General features: G+C 39.6%; 1 protein-coding gene and 1 long non-coding RNA gene across 6 annotated transcripts; one reads left to right on the forward strand and one right to left on the reverse strand.

Annotated features, from left to right (window-relative positions):
* The first annotated feature begins 21 nt into the window (after window positions 1–21).
* On the forward strand, window positions 22–3164 carry LOC307218184. Its single transcript, XR_013839863.1, has 2 exons — window positions 22–115; window positions 2267–3164. It is a non-coding gene; the product is annotated as an uncharacterized lncRNA (long non-coding RNA).
* SPO11 (SPO11 initiator of meiotic double strand breaks) lies at window positions 1584–26603 on the reverse strand. 5 transcript variants are annotated; one of them, XM_079979716.1, is made up of 13 exons: window positions 26338–26602; window positions 21126–21239; window positions 18063–18157; window positions 17626–17692; window positions 15130–15238; window positions 13160–13246; window positions 9650–9683; window positions 9341–9438; window positions 9123–9222; window positions 8398–8435; window positions 6043–6119; window positions 5662–5773; window positions 1584–1947 (listed from the first exon to the last, which is right to left on the reverse strand). In XM_079979716.1, the coding sequence occupies exons 1-13, from the start codon at window positions 26475–26477 to the stop codon at window positions 1828–1830; spliced, it is 1191 nt and encodes a 396-aa protein (XP_079835842.1). In that variant the 5' UTR covers window positions 26478–26602; the 3' UTR covers window positions 1584–1827. The 5 variants fall into 5 exon arrangements, with proteins under 5 accessions (XP_079835842.1, XP_079835841.1, XP_079835845.1 ...); XM_079979715.1 differs by having other exon boundaries at window positions 9341–9450; window positions 26338–26601; XM_079979719.1 differs by lacking the exon at window positions 26338–26602 and adding an exon at window positions 25944–26142 and having other exon boundaries at window positions 9341–9450.
* Between the last annotated feature and the right edge of the window lie 323 nt (window positions 26604–26926).

Raw genomic sequence — 26926 nt, forward strand, 5'->3', positions numbered from 1 at the left:
CGGTTGGTCCTTTGCAGGCTGTGTCCTTAGGAGCCGCTGCTTTTAGGTTATTGCGAGGTGGCTGCCGATGCTCGCGCGGTTCCGCGATTAGGCTATTGCTTTAGTTTAGCCGAAGGTAACAATTTTGGCTGAAGGCACGCAGGAGGGGGGAAAAATCTGGATTTTAAAAATTATTATCATTTGTGAGGTGTTGGGAAGTTTGCTCAACGACGAATCTGGATGCATTTAATTTTGCATTTTGCCTGCTTTTGAAGGGGGTTAACAGGTGGCCCGGTGTAAGGGAATGGTAAATTTTGAAGTGCAGGAGCTCGTCGTGACGCCCCCTATAGGCACGTCTCCAAGGAGAGTTCGGTTCCTTGTTCTCAAGAGCCGTCCAAATGAGCCCAAAAGAGCAGACAGCTAGCTGTGTTGGTCTGTTACCATTCGCGCGCGCACTCCAAAAGACCATTTTACTGTATCAGCAATATTATATATCACATTCTGGGGAGGAAACTCTCCTAAACTCAGTGATCTTCCTCTTCTAACAACTCCACTGAACTTAGTGATGCTTTCTTCTGACTATATTGGTTCAACTTGAAAAACGTATTTAATAAAAGGTATTTAATAAAGATCTTCCTCCAGCTGAAATGCAATCTTTAGCATTTAATTAGAAAGCAAACAATTTTATAGAGAAGTGTTACAATTTAAACAAGTGTAAAGTAGGAAGCCCATCAAAACTAAAGTACTCCGTCTCTGATAATTTTCCTCATTCTCTGGCTTCCTCTATGCCAGTCTTCCCAAACCTTGTTTAGTCGTGTCCGGCTCTTCGTGACCCCATGGACCAGAGCACGCCAGGCACTCCTGTCTTCCACTGCTTCCCAGTTTGGTGAAACTCATGTTGGTAGTTTTGAGAACACTGTCCAACCACTTACCAAACCTAGCTACCCCCAGATGTCTTGGACTAACAGCTCCCAATAGCCCCAGCAAGCACAAATGTTCCTGCAGCACAGTTGAACAACTGGGGGACATTAGGGAATGCTGCTCTGGGCTTCTATGTCACAACCACCCTTAAAAGCCTCATAGTCACTTCATTCACATGCCAAAGCAAGGAAGATCCATCAACTACCCTGGTGTTCCTACTTTGAAAAGTTCTGGCACTGCACTCCCATGCATTGAGCCACTTCAATACTACTCAGTGGCGTAGCGTGGGGGGTGCAGGGGGGGCCGGCCGCACCGGGCGCAACATCTGGGGGTTATGGTTAGGGGGCGCAAATCCACGGGTTAGGGGGTGCAAATTACTTGCCTTGCCCCGGGTGCTGACAACCCATGCTACGCCACTGATACTACTGCAAGTGCCTGTGAAATATTGATTGTTTGCATATGTTTCCATTTTTCTAGGAAATTTTATAAAGATGAGGAATAATCATTTTATAGTTTTTTATCTTGTGGTTAATTTGCAATTGTCTGTAAGCTGAAATAAATGACTATATGATACATCACATCTTACAGTATTTGCAACAATAGTTTGCATTAAAAATAGCAGTTTTGTATCTTGAATTATGAGAAATTAATCAAGGTTTTAAATTAAAAGTTAGAACATATCCTCTTTGCCTTTCTGTAAGAATCACTTTTTATTTTTAACAATTTGCAATTAGTACATATTAGGTGACTGCAATATAATGTGGATTCATGGAAGGAAATTATCATTCTTTCCAATTTAAAAAAAAAGATCAAAGGCAAAAACAAATGCACCCCAAATTGTAAAAAAAATTCTGCAGCTTTTCAATTAGGATTGCATGAAACTTTTTTACAGTGATGCATGAAATGTTTTAACAGTTGACTGAATATTCATATCCATCCACCAAACTGCAATTTATTTGGCAAATACACTCTGGAAAGATAATCAGATGAAAAATACGTCAATGCTTGAATTTCAGCCTTCATTTTGCATGTTGCCATAATATCTAGCTGTAAAGGAAAGCATTGGAAATTAAACTTCTATTGAAATTGATATGATGCATATATTACAGTGATCTAGAAGAGTAACTGTGCCACATAAGAAACAAAAGAGTTTTGTTCCAGTTTCAAGTTATTTCATAGTATAAAAACAAACCTTTATTGTACAAGAGCAGCTTTTGGCCACAATTGAGTATGTACTGTGTAAGTGAACTGAAACCATTGATTTTGATTGACTTAAGAATGCCTATGTTTGTGTTGGATTATGGTCTTAATCTCTTTTTACTTGTAGTAATTTCCTTTTTTTTACATTATGCATGGCAATTTACAGCTCAATCCTATCAGCTGCTACTGCTGCAGTAAAATCAAAAGCTTGCACTGCAACAAATAAAGCAGCTTACTGTTGAGTTGTGGGTGAACATATCAGACAACACAGTGATTCTCCAAACAGCTCTTGTTTATTCACAGGTCAGAACAGAACTGAACTGAAGGGTTCAGCCACTCTGCTTATATAGAGCTCCAGTACAATGTTACTGTAACAACTTTCTGTAACTATCTAATCACTGAACGTCACTTTCGATCCCTTATTTGCATATGTGGACCTGAACTATCTACAGTATCCCCCTGCTGGCCCAGGGTGAGAACTTCAGTATATAACACTATATGAATCAAAGTAGTCAGATATATTAAGATCTGTAATGTGGTCTTTTCTTGTTTCCTGTTTGTAGTTTATTTGGTGGTATAATTAATAATAAACTGTCTTTCATTACAATTACAGTCAGTGGGAGGACAGGTGGGCAATGTGCTTAATAAATCATGCATTTGTTAGTGAACTATTTTTATGTGGCTTTGGCTCACAGGCACATATGACTTCAGTTTAGTTGTGGTAGCTGAACTCCAAGATCACAAAAAGCCATGGACAGGCTTTACAAATATGCAGCATGCTTATTGTCCCTTTTATAAGGCCTAAATACTGATTTAAATACCAATGATTTATTCTACCTATATAAACCTGGAATGCCTTGAAAGGATTGGCTATTGGCTATTGCTGAGAAAATAACTAATAACTTAAAAGTGATAAAAGGACAAGCATGACTGGACAAATCTTATGCAATACAGTAGCTGTTTATTCAATACACAAATGAAAGTGGTCTTAAAGATAAACTATTTGTGACGGATAAACCTTAGTGCTGTATATAACCAATAAAGGTTTTTAAAAATACAATCTATACCTGGGATCTGTTAGTCTGCTTTTCTTTTCCATTGTCTTTAGCATTCACATTAATACACTCCTGTCTCAATAGTGCATTATCTGGTAGATTACACATAGCTAATTAGCAGAAAACATGAAATTTGATTCAAAAATGCTCTAATAGTTGAAAGCCCTTGTACAGTAATTTCCTTTTTTTAAAAAAATGATATTTATTGAGGTTTCAAATAATACAAAAAAGAAAAAAGAAGACAAAAAAAAAGAAAAACAGTCAACCTTAACAATCCTTTTTTTCCAATAACTTCTTTTCTGCGACCTCCCCTCACCTCCCCTTCTTGTATTCCATATCCAGATATTTATTCAACAAGTTCTTATTCTTAGATTTTTAACCCTAATTTGTTATTATGTCTAATTCAACTTATATATCAAATTTTAACTTATATACATTAATCATTATGCTTTAAAACTTTTTCTAAGGTCTACCCTGTTTCCCTTGCACGAATTCCCCGATTTTACATTAATAGCAATACAAAAAAAAGAAACAATAGAAAAAATCAAAAACATACTTGTGCACCCTTTGGATTTCCAGATCCCACCCTCCCCTTCCCGGTTTCAATCCCCAAACCATTGTCCATTTGTCCTTATGCTATCAGCCTGGATTCCTCACATCAGAAGCCCTTAAATCTCTCTCAGTTCCTTTCTGCCGGTTTTTTTGAAAGTCATCTGTAATAACCACCGAGTCTCGGAGGGGCTCTATCCCAAAAATGTCCATGTTCCATCCGGCCGGGCCTCCAGGTTTAAAGGTGGATTTCAAAACTTGTTTCTTAATCTTTATAGGTCCAAATGTCCCAAATTCTTCAGCTCTCCACAAAGGGAGAACTTTCCATTCTTCCTTCTTCAGTTCAAACCAAATTTTCATCATCCAGTCCTCTTTTTCTTTTATATCCTTCTTGACAGGCCTCCGGTTCCCTTTTGCCTTCTGCAACATGTCAGCCCCTCCTTCCTGATGCTCCTGTTCAACAAATATCTCTTTCTGCACTTTTTCTTGTTCAGCTCCCTGGGCTGTAGACAAAACATGGCTCTGCTGTACCAATTTTCTCACGAGAAAAGCAACCTCTTCCAGATCAGCTAGTATTTTTCGGCCTATTTCCATTCTTGTAGTGTCCCTGAATCCCCTCTAGAGGGATTCTGGTTATTAAGTATTCCTTACACTTCCAACCCAAAAGTCCAGTTAGCTTGTTTCAATTCTTCTTTATTTTCAACAATTTCTCACTATATTGTAACAAATGTGACCAGCAAAGGCATCAGAAACAAAGTTCTCTACTTTTCCCCACTTTGACAGCTAATTTGACAGCTGTCAAAGTCTTCTATGTCTCCTCAGCAGGCTCCTCTCACGGATCGCTCCCGGGTCTCGGGGGGGGGGCACTTTAGCTCTCAAAGTTAGCTCTTATCCTCCAGCACAGTTACTTATACTGTCAATTCGTGCAATTAATAATTTAGTCCAATTAAAAAGGAGATATTCTCTTGACCTTAAATATATAGTCCTTGCTTCAGATTGTTTACAAGACTGGGGAGACAGACTTCCTCTTTGGTCTTCCCCGGTCGTGCCAAATTCAAAATAAATTTCTTTTATAAATCCAATTTCCGTATTACTCACAGGTTGTTGCTTTTAGTCCAAATGTTCGTAGGAAAAAGTCAGCGCTCTCAGTCGAACAGCATGCGGCTTCGCTCGTCAGGGGAAGCAGAAGACTCACAGCACCACACCGCTCCCGTCCCCACTCCGCAGCCTTTAAAAAGGCTCCGTCGCGGGTCGCAAAATGGTGCCCGCCGAGTCACCATGTCCACGGGCTTCCGCGCCCGTGGTTTTTGAGGGTCCCCGCGTCGCTGGCGCAGCAGGACCCGACCCCTGTTGAGCAGATTCCCTCCGGAGCTCGGAGGGAATCTGCCATTCGGCTGTGGCACCAACCCGGAAGTCCTGCACAGTAATTTCCAGTTGCCTGACAGCCAGCTGGCTATGGGGTGCTTGGGAAATGTTGTGCAAGGGATTTTGATAGGTGAGTGAGATAACACACCTGTCAATGATCTGATGTCATAATGACAGCTTATTGATATATGGGATGTCTCACCCACCTGTCAAATTTGGCCTGTTGGGGTAAGGCCAATCTGGCCTACTGAACCGGAAAAGGTTCCCCACCCCTATGCTAGCTGTTACACATTTGTGGAATAAATTTCTCCTCCCAGTTGCTTGGATCCAAGCAATAATTTGGAAACCTAGTTCTGATTTGAGTTTGGTAGTTGATTGCAAACCATGGCTTCTTCATTAAACACCATGCTATTAAACTGTTGTTTGGGATGATGTATGAATTTTCCTCCTCTACACAGAAAGAATACGTTACCTCAATTAGAATCACATAATTCTATTATTCTAATTAAGGTAACATATTCTTTCTGTGTAGAGTAAGAGGAAAAATGAGTTCAAGAAGCTCAAAAAAAAAAAAGTAAAAAAATGTACATACTTCTTTTTTCCATGCTGATTGATAAGCAATATAAGGTCTTGTATTCAAACTGTCCAGTTTACTTTGATCTTGTTTAGTCAATGGAATCAATGCAGTCTTGGGTATACTCAGTCTGAAAGGCAGATAGATGAATCTGACTACTGTATCTTATTTTTCACACTTGTTTAAAAATATTTTCATGAATCTACACACTGAAATAAAAGGAGTGGGGCACTGATTGAAAAACCCTCTCTCTTACCCTGTAGCTGTCCATGTGTATTTTATACAGAATAATCCAACAGAAGTTTCCCAGTTTTGTGGGATTTTAAGTAAATGTATTGTTTTTGGTTTCATTTTTGTGAAAGAATGAGGGAAATTAAAGTTCTTAGAAAAGTAACTAACCGGTCAAAATCAGATGGAAGAAGGCCAAGCCATCTTATAGCAGGAACTGTGAGGCGATGGGCTTCAAATGACATAGACTGAAATGTGAAAAAAACACTTCTCGTTTTCTCAGTTCTTATGACAGTACTCTCCACTTACCTGTCTTGCAAATATCTAGATAAGCTTTATTATTTATTCGTGTGAATGGAGCATCCCATGCCAAGACTTGTTTTGATTTTTATGTGTTTGTCTCATTAAGTTCTATTTTGTTATCGGGGTTATATGGATAAAATTAAATAAAAATACTTTTTTTAAAAAAAGAAAAATGTCAGCTTGGAAGTTTATCTGACAAAGATATTGGTGGTAGTAGGATAGACAATAGGTAAATTATAGCCTCTTTCTATTGAGATAACTGGTTTTAGGTGAGCTTCAGTCCTTCTATTAAAAAACCCATCAGAATCCTGTTTTCTAGTCACATCTATCCAGGATGAGGAATCTCCATCTAAAAGTTCACGACCCATGCTCATTTTGGTAGAGATGCAGGTATACTATGTTATACTAGGGTTCGGGGACCCTCCTAAACCCTAGAAATTAATAAATAGTAGGATTTTGATTATTTGGGTTGTGAAGGGAGAAATACAAACTGCAGAGGAATTCCTAGGCTAGCCTATGCAAAAAAGAAAAGAAAAGGGGGGGGGAGACCTGGCTAAGTCAAGGATATTAAGAAACAATACAGGGCCATTGAGGGCCATTGGCAATGTAAGAGAACTGTCCTTCCCTCCTGCCCTGAGGTGTGAACAGAGACTGGGGGTTGGACGGTTGCTAGGGTAACTGGGTATGAGGTGACGGTAAAAGAGTATTTTTAGCAAGAAAAAATTCCTTCCAGTAGCACCTTAAAGACCAACTAAGGTAGTTCTAGGTATGAGCTTTCGTGTGCATGCACACTTCTTCAGATACACTGAAACAGAAGTCACTAGACCCTTCTATATAGTGAGAAGGTGGGGAGGGGTATTGCTCAGAAGGGTGGTGGGAATGGGTGATTGGCAGATAGCTGTGATGAGCCTGTTGACGACTCTTAACGACTGCAATAGGTCTTACAGGAAAAAGCAAGGGGTGAGAAGGTGAAAAATGGCTTTGTCATGTATAATGAGAATCCAATGTTCAGACCAGGTCTCTCCATGGTTTTAAGTTTGGTAATAAGTTGCAATTCAGCAGCTTCTCTTTCCAGTCTATTTCTGAAATTCCTTTGTAATAGAACAGCTACTTTGAGATCTTGTATAGAATGTCCTGGGAGATTGAAGTGTTCTCCTACTGGTTTCTCTGTCTTGTGATTCCTGATGTCAGATTTATGTCCGTTTATCCTTTGGCGTAAGGTTTGGCCTGTTTGTCCAACATAGAGAGCTGAAGGACACTGTTGGCATTTGATGGCATACACAATGTTAGACGATGAGCAATTAAATAGTCCCGAGATGGTATGTGTGATGTTGTTGGGGCCAGTAATGGTGTTGTCTGGGTGTATGTGGCAGCAAAGTTGGCATCTGGGTTTATTGCAGGCTCTGGTGCCAGTGTCCGTGTTAAGTCTGGTTGTAGTATTATTGTGGGTTAGGAGTTGTTTAAGATTGGGTGGCTGTCTGTAGGCAATGAAAGGTCTTCCTCCCAGAGCTTGAGAAAGAGAACTGTCATTGTATCTGAAGAAGTGTGCATGCACACGAAAGCTCATACCAAGAACTAACTTAGTTGGTCTTTAAGGTGCTACTGGAAGGAAATTTTTTTATTTTGTTTTGACTATGGCAGACCAACACGGCTACCCATCTGTAACTGTAAACCCAATTCAACTTTAGTTTACTTGGCAGGATCAGTCTAGGAGTGCAGGGCAGCCCTTCCAATGGAGAAGCAATGAAGACTCACATCGCCTATATGCTCCAGGGGGAAGTGCCATCCCAAGGTTAAGAGCCCTACAGGAGCCTCATGAGAATGAGTTATAACCCCTGATAATTTTGGTTGCCCCACTCTGCACCATTTTTAATTCTACAATGTATTTTTGGAGATAGAGTGAACAGAACTATACAAAATACTCTAAATGTGGTTACAACATAAATTTGTATCAGAACTTTATTATACAATTTCATTTTCAATTCTTTCTTTTGTAATTTCTAGCATGGGTGTCATCCTTTTCACAGCTGCTACACACTGAATTGACATTTTTCATCAACTGCAGTCCCAAAAGATATAAGACTTTGGTCCAGAAAGAATGTAGACCAAATAAGACATAACGTATTAGTCCTGCTTAAATAAACCAGCAATAGTTTTCCCATATCGCATTTTAGCTAGAAATGGTGCAACAGAATTTTGAATTTAAAGTTGTAAAAAACTTACCACAGAACCATACTTGTAGATACACATTATTTCGATACCTAATATAAAGATGATATGAAATGTAAATTGAGGTATACCTATTGGAGGGCAGATTTGGTTCATAGAATGCCCCATTTCACTTTTGGTTGGAGCAATAGCATTAGTCCACTGGAGGAGCACTTCTGGGCTGGGCAGAAATATATCTCCACTTCATCTAAACTCCCCTCCCCAGCATGTTGGATAGGATTTTGGATTGAGCCACCATTGGTGTTTTGAATACATGGTTGCATTTTTTTGAAAGGTGAAAATAAATCAATGTATGATTTAGCAATGTATCTTAATTGTAAATCTTTGTATACCAAAATAGTGCTATGAATTATTAATAGATATGTTGCCTTCCCAATTTTTTTCAGTAGGGCAGAGTTCCTAACTCTGCTTTTGCAGAAATCATGCCAATGTCAGGTAGGGGGCACTTGGAAGGCTGCCAACTCTGCCCGCTTCCGCAGCTAAGTTCACTTTTGTTTTCAGAAGAAAGCTTGGGAGGGATGATGGGTTGCTGGGTGGGAAAATGTTAAGTATCTCATTCCAATTTTCTCCTGAAAGTGTTCCCAGCATCATTTTACAAGGGAGCCATGAGACTGAGAGAACTGTTTCTATCATAAAGTCTTATTCTGCTCTTAGACTACTCTATCTTTATAAATTATATGGTGAGGAGGACTATCTTCATTTCCATTTCTCACACTTACCATGTGGATCACCATCCATGAGAGCAAAGATAGGCACATGGCATGTATCCCATAACTTTCTGACTAGAAGCCTTGTGTTGACATCCGGCACACCTTTTCCCTAAGGAAATAATGGCTAAGTAGAGTTTATATAATTATCAATGTTTTGAATATATACTGAGAAATCATTGCACTACCAGTCAAATAAGTTCCAGAGTTACAAAATGTTAGCTACATACCGTAATTATTATGCATGGGGACATTTTACTGCAGAAGTTGTCATCCAGCAGTCTCTGAAAAGTTGCGTCTTTTTCAACAATTAGAATAAATTTTGCTTCTGTGATCAAATCTATAAAATTAAGGCCACAAATATTGATGGGATTCCATTGTGCCATACAATTAAGTGCTGAATACTATAGTAAATAACTTAGTATCAGAGCCAATATTTTAAAGAGAAAAAGAAGTACAAATTTTATATTGGTCTTTGTCTCTCTTTAGAAGAAAAACCCTCTCCCAGTCTACAGATAGATGTTTTCCTTAAAGGATACTTCTCATTCCTTCTACATTAGATGGTACGGCTACCTAAAACAACAAAAGGCAAAGTACCAAAAATAAAGATATGGAATTTAATAATTAGATAAACAGAAACAGGAATAAATCATCTAAAGGCCTTAACTGTTAATTTCCAATATAGTTTTCTACATTAATAATTGCTTTATAGACTCCATGTGTATTGATGGATACTGCACGTGCAGAAACAACCTTCTTGACTTTCGGACCCACTATTGGTTTTGTCCACTCAATCTACCAGTCCATCTTCATATGCAGGGGAAATCCTTACCTCACTGAGTGTTTGAGACCCATCAGCTACCCTCACCTGGTTTAGCTGGTTAGTTGAAGATATTCCTGAGCACTGCTGCGTGATGACAGCTTCCAGGAGCCACAGTTGAGATCTGACTGCAGGGTGGGACCAAAGGTGGACAAACTGCTCCAGAAGGAGCACAATGTCTCCCCCATCAGAGGTACTAACCCCACCCTTAACACCCAATATTGCATTTATATCCCACTATTAGGGACGCAGGTGGCGCTGTGGGTTAAAGCCTCAGCGCCTAGGGCTTGCTGATCGAAAGGTCGGCGGTTCGAATCCCTGTGGCGGGGTGCGCTCCCGCTGCTCGGTCCCAGCGCCTGCCAACCTAGCAGTTCGAAAACACCTCCGGGCGCAAGTAGATAAATAGGAACCGCTTACCAGCGGGAAGGTAAACGGCGTTTCCGTGTGCGGCTCTGGCTCGCCAGAGCAGCGATGTCACGCTGGCCACGTGACCCGGAAGTGTCTCCGGACAGCGCTGGCCCCTGGCCTCTTAAGTGAGATGGGCGCACAACCCCAGAGTCTGTCAAGACTGGCCCGTACGGGCAGGGGTACCTTTACCTTTACCTTTTATCCCACTATTCTTCTCCAAAGAGTTCAAGGTAGTGGGCATGGTTCTCCCCCTTCTCATGTAATTCCCAAAACATCCCTGTGAGGTAGGTTAGACTGAGGGAAGACAGTGACTAGCCCAAGGTCACCCAGTGAGCTCTGTGGCCAACTGGGGGTTCAAACCCTGGTCTCCCAGGTCCATGTTTGACACTCTAACCATGAAATCAATGTGCCCAAAACACTCTTCCCAAATAATAACTTTGTTTTATGCTGAAATTTGCATATGGCCACTAGAAAGGGCAAACGTTAAACATCCTGATGACAGATGTTTACAGACACTTTAAACTGCTGTATTTTCCATTTGTTTTATTGCCTTTCAGCTATTATTCAACTCAAGTGAGATATGAGTTCCAGAGTTATGGAAAAGGTTGTTAACATTTCATATCTCATATTGGAATTTGTCTCAATATGGCAAACATATGGAGAAAGAAACAGGGAAGGAGATGGGGGAGGGGAGAAATTGGCATAAACACCTATATACTGTAAGCTGAAGTGTGTGGCCTTACTGTTTAACCATTATATCATTGCAGGTGTTCAAGATAGAACATCTGGACATACTAAAATATAAGGATACCTGAGAAATATTAATCTTGAAGGAACCTTATATTTAGTCCTAGAAAAGGAAATATGTCTTACGTTGCTCATATTTTTTCTCCATTGGAATGAATGGGCCAGATTGTGTGCACTAGGGAACTGAATGCATGTGGTTCTCTGAGTGAGAAGCTTATTTTTAAGTAATGTATTCCCTCCTATCTTGCACCACTTGACTTATTAAAGCATCTCCACTGTGTATGGCTGGGTGGATCCATGGTGTGCCCAATGCATCTTTGTGGGAGGAAGTGGTCCTGGTCTTCTTGAAAAAGGCAGTGATTGAACTTCTGAAAAAGCCCACTCTGGATGAACTGTGTTTTTAAAAAATGTTTTTGTGAATGAAAAAAATTATATATGGTTTGTTGTTGATATGTATTGTTAAATATTTTTGAAATGTTTCATTAATACAGTGGTACCTTGGTTGTCAAACTTAATCTGTTCCGGGAGTCTGTTCGACTCCCGGAACCATTCGAAAACCAAGGTGTGGCTTCCTATTGCCTGCAAGAGCTTCCTGTACTCAATTGGAAGCCACGGAGGACATTTGGCTTCTGAAAAATGTTTGCAAACCGGAACACTCCCTTCCAGGTTAGCGGCGTTCGGGAACTGATTTGTTCAGGAGCCAAGCCGTTCAACAACCAAGATACCACTGTAGAAATAAATAGTGTATTCTAGTCAAAGGTAACAGCTTTAGTAAAAGGAAATTTCAACATTGACTCTGTGTCCATGACCCTGTTCACATGTCACAATACTGTATAAAGTATGGATTGTGGGGACTGTGCAAGCATACTAGCTTCTAGAGAGGATGGCTTAATGTGTCATCCAGACCTGAGACTGTGGTGAAAGAGAGACCTTAAGCACGATCTACAGTTCAATTGATGGCTTTGTTGCCCTGCTGCACTGAGCCATGAAGCCTGGGGAGGAGCAAAGCAGGTGCAATCTCCTCTATGGAAGCCAGCTCATTTGCACTAAGCCACAGTTTGGCTTAGTGTTATGTGTGAATGTGACCAGTGTTAATCCATGTTTTAGTAACCTCTGAACTATGTGAACCATGTATTGCCCGAGTCATGTGCCCTGGGCATATGCTTTCCTCTTTTGTGTGTAAGGTGAGGAGAAACTTCTGTTCCTGATTTCTGGCAAATCATAGTTTGCTATTTCATCTGAACCTGTCAAGGAATCATTTGCCAATGGCTTCTTCTTGTGGTTTGTGGGCAACTATGGCTTGTGCAAATGATCCCCTACTAGACTTGGATTCCACAGTAAAGTAGTTTGATTCTAGCCATGATGGAATGCTTTGAATCTCATTTCTTTATATGGGTTTAGTATTATATCTGAAAACAAGGTTTAGTGTTATATCTGAACATGGCCTTATAATTTGATAGTATTTTCATATATACTGGATGTTTTCAAAAGACATCAGGAATTTAAAAGGATTTAGAATAAATGTTATTAACTTTATTAAAATGTCATCATTTAATTTCTCTCTCCCAAAAGATCTTGATCTATACATCTTCAAAGCATACATTGGTTTATGAAGTGTTGAGATTTTATATGTTTACTATTAACACGTTGCAACATCTTTGAATATTTTATGGATTTGGACAGGCATTCTGTTACGGTTCTAAGAGAAGCAATAGCTAAGGAACAATTGGTTTTAACCCCTTTGCTTACACTGCTCCAACATTTTCTTAGACAGTCTCTGCTGCTTAAGTTGTAGTCAAACATCAATTGCAAACTAAAATATGGATACTATATTAGGACTCCTGAGAAAGAATAGGAGTTCCCCAACTCTTGAGGAAATATTATAATATACAAAATGCATTGAGCAATCATTTATCTTTTGCAAATATTTGAAATCACCTCCTTTATTTGCTCAGCTGCAAAACCTCAATTGCATATTTATTTATATAATATGTAAATTAATTAACCAAAACTATTCCCTTCCAACACTACAAATTCTATGATTCTATTATTCTAAGGAATTAGTAATACATACTGTTGTACTGCAGCTACAATTCACTTTTGTACCATCTTCTTCAACATAACTTAGATTACCAGCAATGCAACCTTTGCTGGTAGACAGCTGTGGGGAAAAAAATGTGAATTAGCTTGTCTGTTTTTGGGCTCAATCTGATTTTGGAAATAAGTTGCTTACTGTAGAACTCCATTCACTTTCCAAGTCCCTTTTGACAATTGGTTTCCCAAAATCCTGCCATCTCACTTACAGGGTTGGCACTACAACACAAAGTGGGAAGAGAAAGGTTTCTTCCTGCCCATTGTTGCAGTGGCACTCACTGTCTATTTTCTGACACCGAAGCAGCCCCTGTAGTTTTTTCAAGAGCCACTGCAATGTCAACATGTTAAGCATAGAAAGGAAAGTATGGCAAGGGGGGTGAGTGGAGAGAGACCAACCTGTCTTCTTGGCAGCCTACAGGAGTGCTGCCACCAGACAGAGGGAAAGACCTCACTTTCCTCTTCTGTGTCTTGCAGCTATCACTGCACTGATGAGAATGGTAGGTAGAGCAGGTTGGGGACTAAAATGAAAGCTGGAGAAAAATTTACAAGCTGTAATACCATCTCAAATGTGAGGTGAGTCTTACAGGCCTCTGAAACATGTATTTCTGAGCCCATAAGTAAATGTTTTGCTGTCATCCTTAATGGTTATAGTGTACCACAGAAATAAAGAATAATGTTGCATACTGTAGAAATAAATAAAAGTAATGCTTATACAATTCAGAACACAGGTGTGAATAATAAAAATAGTTTCGTAAAGACATTATAATTTTTTGTTAGCTATGACTTCTGTGATTAGATGATTGAACAAGTACGGTAACTCTTGAATCACTAGATCTAGGAATAATTACAGAGCAGACATTGTCAAATATTCAAAGAATTCTGATGTCATGCTGTGTTTGCTTTAGAGAAGTTAAACAGTTCAATGAGAAAGCAATGAAAGTTGCAAAAGAGAAAAGTAAATAAGAATAAATGAAGCTACTGCAAATTCTGTTCCTTATAAATATCTGGGATGCTCACAATCTGGGGGCCTTGAGCTGTCAGAAATATGTGTACTGTGTTAGATATATAGAACATGTATAATGATATGAATATTATAGAAGTATTTAAAATCAAAATTGCTGACTATGCTTAGAGTCAGAACTGCCTGTCCAAAGCAGTGTACGTAAGCAACAAGAACCTTGCAACTATGTTCTTTAACAGGAGACTAATAGTTGGCCAGATAAGAGGAGGAAAACATATTGGAATGTAATGGTAAGGAGTTAGCACAAACAAGGAGAATTTCCAAGGACAGGTTTGGGAGGGAAAGGTAACAGAATATGCAAGCCAAAACCTGCTGAAAAGGAATGATTGAGGATGACATCTTAATAAGATAACGGGAGTTTCTAAGTGGAAAACAACTCCAAATATGGTGTGTCCAATTGGAAGGCCAGGTAGAGTATCCACAAGCTGTTCACACATTGCTTTAGCCAATAATGTTGCATAAATGATACAAGCAAGAGGATTTCATGTATTTACCTGATAGAAGAAGAGTATATAAGAAGAGCCTGAGAGCATGTACTGTTGTCAGACCATGCTTGTGGCAATAGCCTCGTGGCTGACCATTCAGCGCTGTCTTAATGATTAATAATTCTCTGTTGAGCCTACCTTGTGTACCTGACTCCTCTTTCCTTAGAGGCTTTTGGCAGTCTACTTCAAGGAAGGAGCCCTAGGAATTTTCCTAACAGAGCTGAGACACTAATTGGTGAGGTATTAAGCATTTTTTGATTGTAGCAATGTACCAAGCTTTCTTATTTCTCTCCTTATTGGCATATTCAGCTAGAAATAGTCAGTGAAATAACTTTCTTGGCCTATTTGTGCCTTCTACAGCTTCAAATGATAATAATTTGCTGTACTTTTCCAAATGTGATACATTTTTACAGATCATGTAATAAAACTTTTTTGATACTTAACAATATGCAGACTCCTTCTTGGGATCTTGAGCATACAGGAAATGTCATTGGTAATGTCGTCCACTACTCTTTGGTTACCAAAATGTGCTGTATCAGTGTAAAATATATCTCTGTCAAGATACAAAATATTGTCAATCAAAAATAAATGAAATAATAATAGTACCATAAACATTGATGTTACATAGGGAATATAGTCTAAGTACTTAAATACCATGCATATTATCTTCTACCACCTGCCTTCCTAAACTGATATCAACCCAACAATCATAGCCTTGGTCCAAACAAGTACTTTCCATGTATAAGACATCCCCATGTATAAGATGAGCCCAATTTTTTTGAACCCAAAATTAAGAAAACAATATTTTAACAGCAGAGCATGGCCCACCAGCTCAGGGGCATCTGAGCAAAGAAAGGGGGGCATCCCTTACTTCACCCGCCCTGCAGAAAGGGATCGTGCTACTGAGCTGCCTCAGGGCTGCCTTGCCAGTCGCCCATGAGGTGGGCTCTTTCTGGCCAAGCTGAAAGCAGCCACCTTGGGGTGTTCAGCAACTGCAAGTCAGCTGCGCTTTTTGCACTCGCACGAATCTGGCTCTGCAACAGGGGGGAGCTGGTGGGGAGGCGCACCCGGGGAGGTGCTGGTGGCCTGGGCACATAGTCCCCACTATGACTGACCTGTGGATCGGGACCACAAGGTGCTCCTCCTCCTCCAGCTCCCTCCCCAGGTGGAAAGTGTTGCAACAGGCAAGTGTTAGCCCCACAAGCGTGTTCTGGCATTCACCATCCATGTATAAGACAACGACCACCAATGTTTGACTAAAAAACTTCAGCAAAAAACATTGTCTTATACATGGAAAAATATGGCATATGCTGTGAAGAATGGGAATGAGGAAACCTTTAAATCAACATTTCAAGCTCGATTACAAAATTAAATGACAAGTGCTATGACTTTTCACTGTCCAGACACAGTGCTCATACATTAAGTAGTTTCTGAGTTGTTTGCTCTAAAAGATTTTAAAAGTTTGAAATACTTCATTATATATATTTAGACACCAGGCAAAAACATTCATCTTCTCCCACACCTTTAGCTAATTAAACAATCTTTGTCATTTTAAACTGTGTGTGGCAGGGTGGGGGGTGGTATTGTTTTTGTTTATGACTATGTTATGCATTTTTATGTTTTTATCTTGTAAACTGCCATGTGATCCTCTATACATTTAATAAATAAATAAATAAAATAAGTAACCCTGAGATCAGATTCTCCTTCCTCAGGAAATGAGATTCAAGACTTAAGTGCGAAGGGGAACTGGATGCAGGGCCAATCCTAAAGCACATCCACAAGATGTGCCTATGGTAAATCCGCTCCCCTTCCCAGTGGGGAGGAGTTGCGGTGGACTGCGTGGCCACCCACTCCACACCAGGGGTGGGGCACCTTATCCCCTGTTGCCTGGGGGAACCCGACCACGTCAGAGCCTGGTTAACCAATCCACTGGCTGGGGGTGTGTGGCTGGAGCTGTTTAAACCAAGGAGCGAGCCAGAGGGCTTCCTCTTTGGCTCGCTTCCTCAATCACCCGCCCTCCCTATTTTGCAGGTTAGGCAATGGCCTTACTATGGACTTTGGTTGGTCGCCTTGGTTGTCTGAGGGGCCTGGTAGGAATTTTTCCACTTGGCAAATTGGCACTGGCCATTTCGTTTTTGCCTACCTCGTAGCAATCGTCACAACTTTTAGGGTTGTGGTTAGGCATTGTTTGACCTTGTGTGGGGGGAGGGGAGGTGTGGCCATCACCTGCCCCTCCATGCTTAAGGGTATTCCATTAATGGAATCCAAGGGTGTAGATCTAGTCTGAAGCCCGGCTGGGGGCTAGGGCCTTGACACGACCCCGATGGAAACACCAGGGGGAGCTTGAGTTGGTTCGCATTGACAGGGTTCCCCCTACCGGTGGCTTACCCTTACTGGACTTCCTGCACACTGGGCAGGAGTCAGATATAGTCAGGTCCAATCAATGCCTAAGCCAGTACTTCTCACATTCTGTAATTTCAATAAAGTTGTGGCCCAAATTTGTCTAATAACATAAACCTAATATCCATGTCCTTATGTGAGTTATTTCCAACGAGGGTGTGGCTGCGGGATCTTGACACTCAACTGTGCCACTTTAACCCAAAGATGTTGTATTGCTGTCCTCTGACTCAGAGGACTCCATTCCAGAAGCTCCAATACAACCAGAGGCTCCCCTGCTCTGTCAACACACTGGTGTGAGCCAAGCCCCTTTAAATGAAGAGGCACTTTTCAGGAAAGGTGGAGTTTACGGCTCCTATATAAGACCTTGTCTATGGTTGATTGTTGCTGAAGCAACAGCTGAGTGCTAAAAACATTCAACCTGAGCTCAACTTGCATCATAACAATACTTCACCTATACATACTGTGCCAAATCTGTTATATCACATTTTTAATTTTAAATGGTTATTTCAATTTTGCAGTTACATACAAAGTTATTATTACCTTTTTGTTGCATAAATGTTTGTCTGCACCATCTTGTAGATAATAGATAATATTTTAAGAAATAGAGCTGAAATATAAAATAACAGCTAGTAAATATTACCAGCCATCTGAGTGTTTCTGAATAAAGATTGGTGTGCTCTTTTTATTTTAAAATGTATTATACCATTATGTCTATATATACTAATCAATGAAGTTTCTGCAAGGTTAGAAAAATGTACTTTGCTGTAATTACAAGTATCCTCTTTTTCAAATTGAAATCTTGAGGGTGAACAGGACTTTTGTAGTCCAATACTGTATTGAAACTGAAGATGATAGATAGATAGATAGATAGATAGATAGATAGATAGATAGATAGATGTAAAGACATGTTTTTTGTACTTCAGAATATTACATTAAAATAAAATAAATTAGTATATTGCTCAGTTTCTTAAACTTACCAAATTTTGGTGCTGATTTGGGACAGTTACTTCTTATTTTCCTTGTGGTACAATTACCAGTAGATGTCATCTGCAAACCTACAGAATCTGTAAACCTGTGGATGTGTAAACCAGTTCAGCTGTATGTTACTTTTCAGAATTGGTGTTATTATGTAAAGTTTAACACAAAAGAGGGTTGCTTCATGAATTCAGATAAGCAAAAGTCAAATGCTATCGGAAAGGAAGATGGATTTGGAAGAGTGTAATCAACTCTATTATTTAGAAAAGGGTTTGTCTCTCTGTTTTTCATTTGTTTTCTATGTGTGTACGCCTTCCAAAATACTGTCCCCAAACTCAGCAAGAGGATTTCTAGGGTGGGATGGCAGACTTTCTTGCTGTTTGACACTGGGTGCCATTTGAATCAAAATGGTAAACCAAAACTTGACTTTGGTGTGACTTTCCCAGATTTTGGCCATAGATTCAGCTTGCCTCTGAATATATTGACACCAAGCTTGGCATGAAAGTTCCTGAGGTAAGGATGGGCAGGATCTACATTGACATTTTGGTGCCAGGGGCCATTTTGAATCAAGATGGTGGACCAAAACGTGACTTTGGCATGACTATGCTTGTTTTTTTGGCATAGGTTAGGCCATCACTCAAGATATCATCATGAAACTTAGCATAAGAGTTCCCAGAGTGGAGTGTTTAATTGATGGTGGTAGACTGAAATGTCATTTTGATATGACTTTGCCTGTTTTTTGGCATAGGTTTGACTGTCTCTTGACCAAATTGGGAAGAGGGTTCCGGAGCAGAAGGGTATTTTTGTTGATGTTTAGATGTCAGGCACCACTTTGAATCAAATTTGTGGACTAAAATGTGACTTTGGAGTAACACACCTGTTTTTGGTGTGATAAGTCAAAAACCACAAAATTCAATAATCCATTTAAAAATCACAATATTGTTTAGTTTCTAAAAATTCCCATGCACTCCCTGCTTGTAATTATATAAATGCATTGCACATGGTTAAATTAAACTGACATATTGTCAGATCTAGGTAAGGAATTAGAATAAATAAAATCTAGAGTCATGTAAACTGCCCTGAGATCCTAAATGTGACTGATAAATAATTTATTTCAACATAATGTACTTGAAATTTGGTCACAATGTTTATTTGCCATCCTGAATATTGTACTATATTTTCTAAATCTGGTGTGCCATGGTATGTGTGTAACATTGATGAATAACAATCATAATTAACATATTGTTGATATGTATAATCACAATGAAATTTGGAGTGGTATTATTAGGGAAAGGTTATATTGGTTTCGTTGCGCAAATGTGACATGACTGCATTTTCACTTTTTAAATGCACTGCTTTTTACGTCCTTAAGGTGGCAGAAGACACTGCACTGTAAAGCTACAGAAAAGCCTATGATCCAGAAAAAAACCCTGACTTTTCTCTGCAGACTATTTCCATTCTTATCTTGCTCTACCCCTAGAAAAATACCTAAAGGTCAGCTATCATCTAAATAAAGCAGGCAAGATGTACATAGGTCATATCTGAAAGTATTTCCATACAAAACATAAATCTAATTTTAGACCAGTTGCACACAATCTAATCTCATGGTTTAAATTAGCATATAAAAAGTCCAAATGGACCACATCTGAGACAAGTCATATTTCGAATATGCTTTCTTTACAGTCATATCTGCAATTTCAGTTGTGGAATGTTGTGATTAAGCAACACAATTATTACATAGGAAGTTATTTTGGTTTACTGTGTAAGGTTCCTAAGCAAAACCTGTTGGGAGAGTCATTGGAGCCTTCTGCATACAGTGCATGTTTGCTATTAAATAACTAATCACAGTACAACACATTTAAGTCAGCTGCAAGTTAATTTCTCAAGTGTCTCAATGCAATATACGTAAAACTTGAGATGAATTGCTCTGGAACTGTTGCTATTGGGGATATCCTTGTCAACCAGCTATTCAAAAACATCACTAACAGATAATGATTCCATTGATTGATTGCATTTATACTCCAACTTGCCTCCAAGGAGCTCAAGGTGATGTACATGGTGCTCCTCCTCCTCATTTAATTCCCACAACAAACTTATGAGGTAGGTTACACTGAAAGGCAGTGACTGGCCCAAGGTGACCTAGTGAGCCTCATGGCTGAGTGGGGAATTAAACCCTGGTCTCCCAGATCCTAGTCCAAAACAGACTACTACACCACACTGTGTAGTGTTACATCCTTGTTCAACAGAAGCCCATGATTTCCCTATTACTTTGTAGTTTATGAGATACCACATATATTGGCCGTCCCTTTTTCTCTTTCTGATGTCTGTGGGTTGTATTTATGAATGGTTCTGCAGTCGTGGCTGCTTGAAATTTGGTATTATTAATAACCATGTCAGTCCAACACTGTTAATTTACTTCTACCAATTCCTCAACTTTCTAGGGTGTGCACACAGTGGGTGCTAAGCTAAGTGAGGTGCCTTCTCAAAGCCCAGTAAGTTAGGCTCTGGGTTTGGGGAAGGAGACAGAGTCCTAGAGTCTCTTATCCATCTTTGGGAATGCAGCGCAAGGGCGTGGGTGGGTGTGTCAAATTTTGACCTTGCACAGGGTGCCATATTACCCAAGTCCACTGAGAGGTATAGACAATTAATTTATTTATTGCTCACTGTCTGCTAAGATTCTAATGCTTCAAAACTTGTATTATCATCCACAGTTGGGACCTGTTCTTGGGACTTTTTAAAAAAACTCTGTAGCATTTGTGATTTTCACTGAAGCCATGGTGACCTTTAGCCAGATTGTCAGTTCATGCACTGACTGAAAACCACACACAGCAGATTGTAAGAATAAGTGTACAATTTTGTTGAAGATTTTTTTTTCAGGAAAACATTGTACCATGGCACAGGGTTTCATGAAACATGAAGAGGCAATAATAAAAGTTGTTAATGTTTTTGTATTTGTTTTATGCAGTACACCACCTTAATACCTGGTGTGATTAAGATGATAGTATATAATGTTATAAACAAACAAACAACATTTGTTACACACACACACGGTAGAATATACCTACTGTATATTTCCCCAGTTAGATCTGTTATTTAATATGAGAACGGGTGCTTCATTTCTGGATAGACTTGTGATAACATCTTCAATAACATTTTCAATTGCTCTAAGAACATCAGTGCTGAAACAAGTTATGACATAGAATTAAAGACTGCATCTATACCAGTTCCAAAGTCTACAATAAAATGTTGACATGCATAACTGCCTTAAGTATGTTAGATTTATGAAGCTGCAAGAAACATTTTACTTTACTTTTTTTGTTTCAGTACCCCTAGAAATCTTAATTTGCTATTTCATGTGTGTACACTTCAAGCATTAGAAAGTACACTGCCTACCGCTTCTCATGATATTTCTTTTCAAGCAGGCAAACATTTGGATCAACTGCTTTAAAACTATGATTAATGTTTTAAATCAAATGATGTAATATTAACTTTGGCTAGGGTTTGACTTAACATGTTTTCAAATGCTGTAAACTTCAAAAAATGTTCAAGGGTATAATATAAGTACTTCCTCTCTACCATAGCACATTAACCTTTTGATCTGACACTTTGAATGAGTGCCTGTGGTTTTTAATTATATGTAGGTTTTGGCAGGATAACAAAATTGTGTGTGTGGCGGGGGGAGATAAAGTGTGCAATGAACTGAACCAAGAACAGTAGTACTGTAATGTTGTTCCCCATATAGCAAAATAGCAGATTGTGCGGAACCTCCCAAAAACAAAAGGACATTTTTGCTTAATTTTATCAGCTCCCTTGCTCTCCAGCTGTAGAGCTGTGTATGTTATACAGAGCTGCCAGTTCATAGATGCTGTATGAATTTGTTAAAACTCTACCTACAACTTGTATCCATAGCCCAATATATATAAGCTGAGATATGGGAAAAAAAACCCCAAACACCCTACATTAGGCCCTCACAATAACTTCCTTTAGCTCAGTGATTTTTTTTTTACTTGAAAGTACACACCCATTACATATCACAAACCACTTTAGAGACTCTCTTCAGTTTCAAAAAATGATTTTTCATGAGAGTGGAGGTGGTGGGGTAGAAGGGAGTTTGGCTGAAGTTCAAAGAACACAAGTCCAAAGTTCCTTTTGGCATACAGAAATACTTGTGTGGTTCTTTGGATCCTGACCATAAACTTCTAACTCTGGATGATCACATTCAGTTGTGGATAAGAATGTGGTCCTTTTCTTAAATGGGAGCACATTGATGATATATATCACAGTGAACCTCAGACACTCATAGAATCATAGAATCATAGAGTTGGAAGAGAGCACAAGGGCCATCGAGTCCAACCCTCTGCCAAGCAGGAAACACCATCAGAGCACTCCTGACATATGCTTGTCAAGCCTCTGCTTAAAAACCTCCAAAGAAGGAGACTCCACCACACTCCTTGGCAGCAAATTCCACTGTCGAACAGCTCTTACTGTCAGGAAGTTCTTCCTAATGTTTAGGTGGAATCTTCTTTCTTGTAGTTTGGAACCATTGCTCTGTGTCCGCTTCTCTGGAGCAGCAGAAAACAACCTTTCTCCCTCCTCTATGTGACATCCTTTTATATATTTGAACATGGCTATCATATCACCCCTTAACCTCCTCTTCTCCAGGCTAAACATGCCCAGCTCCCTTAGCCGTTCCTCATAAGGCATCGTTTCCAGGCCTTTGACCATTTTGGTTGCCCTCCTCTGGACACGTTCCAGTTTGTCAGTGTCCTTCTTGAACTGTGGTGCCCAGAACTGGACACAATACTCCAGGTGAGGTCTGACCAGAGCAGAATACAGTGGCACTATTACTTCCCTTGATCTAGATGCTACACTCCTATTGATGCAACCCAGAATTGCATTGGCTTTTTTAGCTGCCGCGTCACACCGTTGGCTCATGTCAAGTTTGCGGTCAACCAAGACTCCTAGATCCTTTTCACATGTACTGCTCTCAAGCCAGGTGTCACCCATCTTGTATTTGTGCCTCTCATTTTTTTTGCCCAAGTGCAATACTTTACATTTCTCCCTGTTAAAATTCATCTTGTTTGTTTTGGCCCAGTTCTCTAATCTGTCAAGGTCGTTTTGAAGTGTGATCCTGTCCTCTGGGGTGTTAGCCACCCCTCCCAGTTTGGTGTCATCTGCAAATTTGATCAGGATGCCCTTGAGTCCATCATCCAAGTCGTTGATAAAATGTTGAATAAGACCAGGCCCAAGACAGAACACTGTGGCACCCCACTAGTCACTCTTCATAATATGCTTCCTCTCTATTAAGGAAGTATAGTATTAAGTGCTTTTTGAAGATGATTGTATATTACTCATAATCTTACAAAGGAGGAAACTGGAAATGTTTTTGTTTTGTTAGAAAACTAGCATTTATCAAAATAAGACGGGATTGATATAGGCCCACACAATCCTCAGCTTTCAGATATATTTTCTCTAAAAAATGGTTAATGTGCCAGGTTGAAAAGTTTCAGAATAAGATTATTTGATGATTCCATTTATTCAACACACAAGGGTCATCAGCACTGCTCATTTGCTATGTTTCCTACTGGTACTTTTTATTATTGTATTATTATTTCTTTAGCACATTTATGCACCATTCCAGTGGCTTATTTGCAATCAATTAAAATAAGGCATCCCTGCAAGCAGATTGAAAATCTTAAAGACAGAACACAAAAGGAAAGAAGAAGAAGAAGAAGAAGAAGAAGAAGAAGAAGAAGAAGAAGTAGTAGAAACAAATTCATGCACCAATTCTTAAAGTTAAATAATGATTCTTGTTCCAGCTGGAACTTGGTAACTTTTTACCAAATCAATTCTGATTCCTTCAGTTTTTGCAGTTGCTGCAATGATCTTTTATGACCCATGTGCATTGAATTTTATCATAGTTCTGTATAAGGCAGATAATTTAGCCAGATAGGTTTTTGTTTCATCTTTAAAAATGTGTGGGTAAGTGAGCAGTGCCAAATAGTAGATCCAGGTTTCACATTCAGGCTTATTGTCTGCTGTTTGGGGCCAACATATGTTGAGAGTAGTTTAAAGGAGAAAGAGAAGGATTTGAATGGCATGCTCATTGGAACAAATCACATATGTTCTTTCTTTAATTTTAGCTCCCACTTCTTAAAGATGAAGTAACCTTTAAGAAGAAAAAGATACATTACTGGCCAAACATGCCAACTTAAAAAGCTCTCAGCATTAATTACAGAGAAATCTAAGCTGGGAACAGCAAGGCACTGCAGATGTATCACATGAGGATAAAGCCTGTCAGCTCATTTCCAACAAGTCACAGCATGAACATTATTTTTTCTTTCTTTTTTCTTTTGGCAGCACAAATAGAAATGCACTTAAATCATTATTTCACAACAGGAATAAAACAAACAAACCAAGTTACAGATTTAATCCTATAGCGTGTGTGTTAAGTGAACAGTATGCACGTAGATTAGAATTATTTTTAATTTAAAATTTGGAAAACCATACGTTGCTTAAGACAAAGATATTAAAGTGCCAAATTTCTTATGCTAAATATATCCAGTGGATTAGTATGATAAATGCATACAGCATCAGAAGCACACTATTTTATTTGTGTGTGTGTGTGTGTGTGTGTGTGTGTGTGTGTGTAATCTGGTTATTATAACGTATCCTGCAATTGACTTTTGGGTGAAAACCCCCAAGAAGAACATTCTACTAAATATGTATAGGTTCAGAGCTTAGAAAATCAGTCTGTGATTCCAGGTTGTTTGCTACATATATAGATGAAATTAATGTGAAAGAATGTGAGCACTCTAGATGTTCCTGTTTCCACTCTCAATTCAGCCATGGTCTATTAGACTGTGGGCTTAGGAGGTATATTTTTCCCAGTCTCAGACCTTTGCCGGTGGAGTTGTCGGGTCACATCCCAGGCTGCACAGATCATGTGTGGTTCTTGAACAGTTCCCCAGTTGTGGACTCCCCTGTGAGGGAAGATTACAACTTCTGGGGTTTTTTAGTTTAGAAAAAAGGCAGGTAAGGGGGGGGGGGAGTTCAAGCTATGTAAAATTATGCATGGTGCAGGAAAAGTGGATAAAAAGATGTTTCTTGCTATGCAGGATGGACAAAAGGAAGTACTTCTATACACAGCACATAGTTAAACCATCAAATATGCTTCCACAAGATTATGGGCACCAGCTTAGATGGCTGTATTTCATTAATTAATTAATTAATCATTATTATTGTAAACTTACTTGCAATATGAGCTTGTTATGTTACCTATCTTGAGGAGGGTTCCTCAGGGGAGGAGATAATTGTGGGCTAGAAAGACCAATATTCACCAATTAATTTGTTTAGAAAATGGATATCCTGCTTTTCAATGGAATAAATAATCTTCCAGGTGGTTTGCAACAAGTTGCAATAATACTAAAACAGGCAAAACAAAACCCAGCAGCTCTCTGTCTTTTACCAGTAGGCAGGGTTTACTTTCAGCTTTGTGATGCCAAATATCCAAAGCAACTTCATATTCTCAGAATGTAACAGTTTAGAAGCAGTTCTGTGGTAATAATGTTATCTTTTATTCATGTTACGCCTGGCAGTGGGGTAGGTGCTGCCACTGGGACTAAGCTGAAGAGTCAAGCATCCATTATTTCAATGTACTTTTGAGGGAAAGATCCTCCACTCTAATATCTCCCAACTGTTGGAACTAGAAAAGTGTATAAAAATGCATTAAGTGTATAAAAATGCAAGTGGTTAGGTCCAACATGTTTCAATTACAACCTTCTTTGGGATCACAGGACTGTGAAACAAAAACATGTTTGCTCTCCAAATACTTTGTTGCAAAACAGCATAAAAGTACTACAGATAAACTGCAGTTTCCAGACAGTAAAGCTAGTTGCATGCTAGTAGCTGGGGTACAGTTTCACCACAGACTGAGCTAAGTAGTTGCCCCTCATTTCAGAGCATAAGTTTCATATTAGGTGATGACAGATCAGAAATCTCTTTCCCAATCCTTTGTGAAATGGCCATTCAATGGATGTCTCCCACACTGATGGAGTGAACTGTTTGCATATGCAAGCACTATATGTTACTATTTTACCAGTATCTGCTCTGTGGGATCTTTTGAGGGGCGAAGGAGAACGTGGGCAACAACACTGGCTACCTTCTTTCTCTTTTGTTTAATGTCTTTTTACAGAGAGAGAGGTGGTGATTGCTGCGTCTGTGTGGTACTCGCAGTGGAAGCAGCTTTCCATCTTGCCTGACTCTATGAGTCTTTACCTGGGGATCTCACAGCTCTGGCTGGCCACAAAGGGGCCATGTCTGCTTCCAAGTGTTACACCAGCCGCTTCCCTGAGTGAAAGTCGGTGTTTGTCCAATAAGGTGAACAAGGACCAGTTCGTCTCTCCAGGGAAGGTCATGGCTAAAAGATGGAGCGAAGGCACTAAATAGAAGGCTAAACAAATCTAAAGGGAAGGTATTCGTTGCTCGCCCCTCTCTGCTGATCCTTTTTTCGTGGCGTTCCTGAAGCGGAGAGGCTCGCGCGCAAAACCAACGGTCTTTCCCGCCTTCTCCTAGATATTTTGGCGCGCGGTTGGGGGGGGAGAGAATGAGGTAGCGCGCGCACCTGTCCAGCAAAGACGGTTTTGTGTCAGTCTTCAGCAGGACTGAGCCAGACAACCAATCAAATTAGGAGATATAGGCGGGCTCTCCTCTCTCTCTCTCTCACACACATATGAAGATCTGAGGGAGGTTATGAGGGGAAAGTTGCCACGAGGATGCTTTTTTAAAAACAACAACAACAACTGGGGAGGAAATAAAGCTTCGAGAGAATTCCTCAGGCAAAGCTGCCACGAGTACCCAGCTTTTA

The sequence above is a fragment of the Podarcis cretensis genome (assembly GCF_951804945.1).
Source record: "Podarcis cretensis genome assembly, chromosome: 6".
NCBI classification, from domain to species: domain Eukaryota; kingdom Metazoa; phylum Chordata; class Lepidosauria; order Squamata; family Lacertidae; genus Podarcis; species Podarcis cretensis.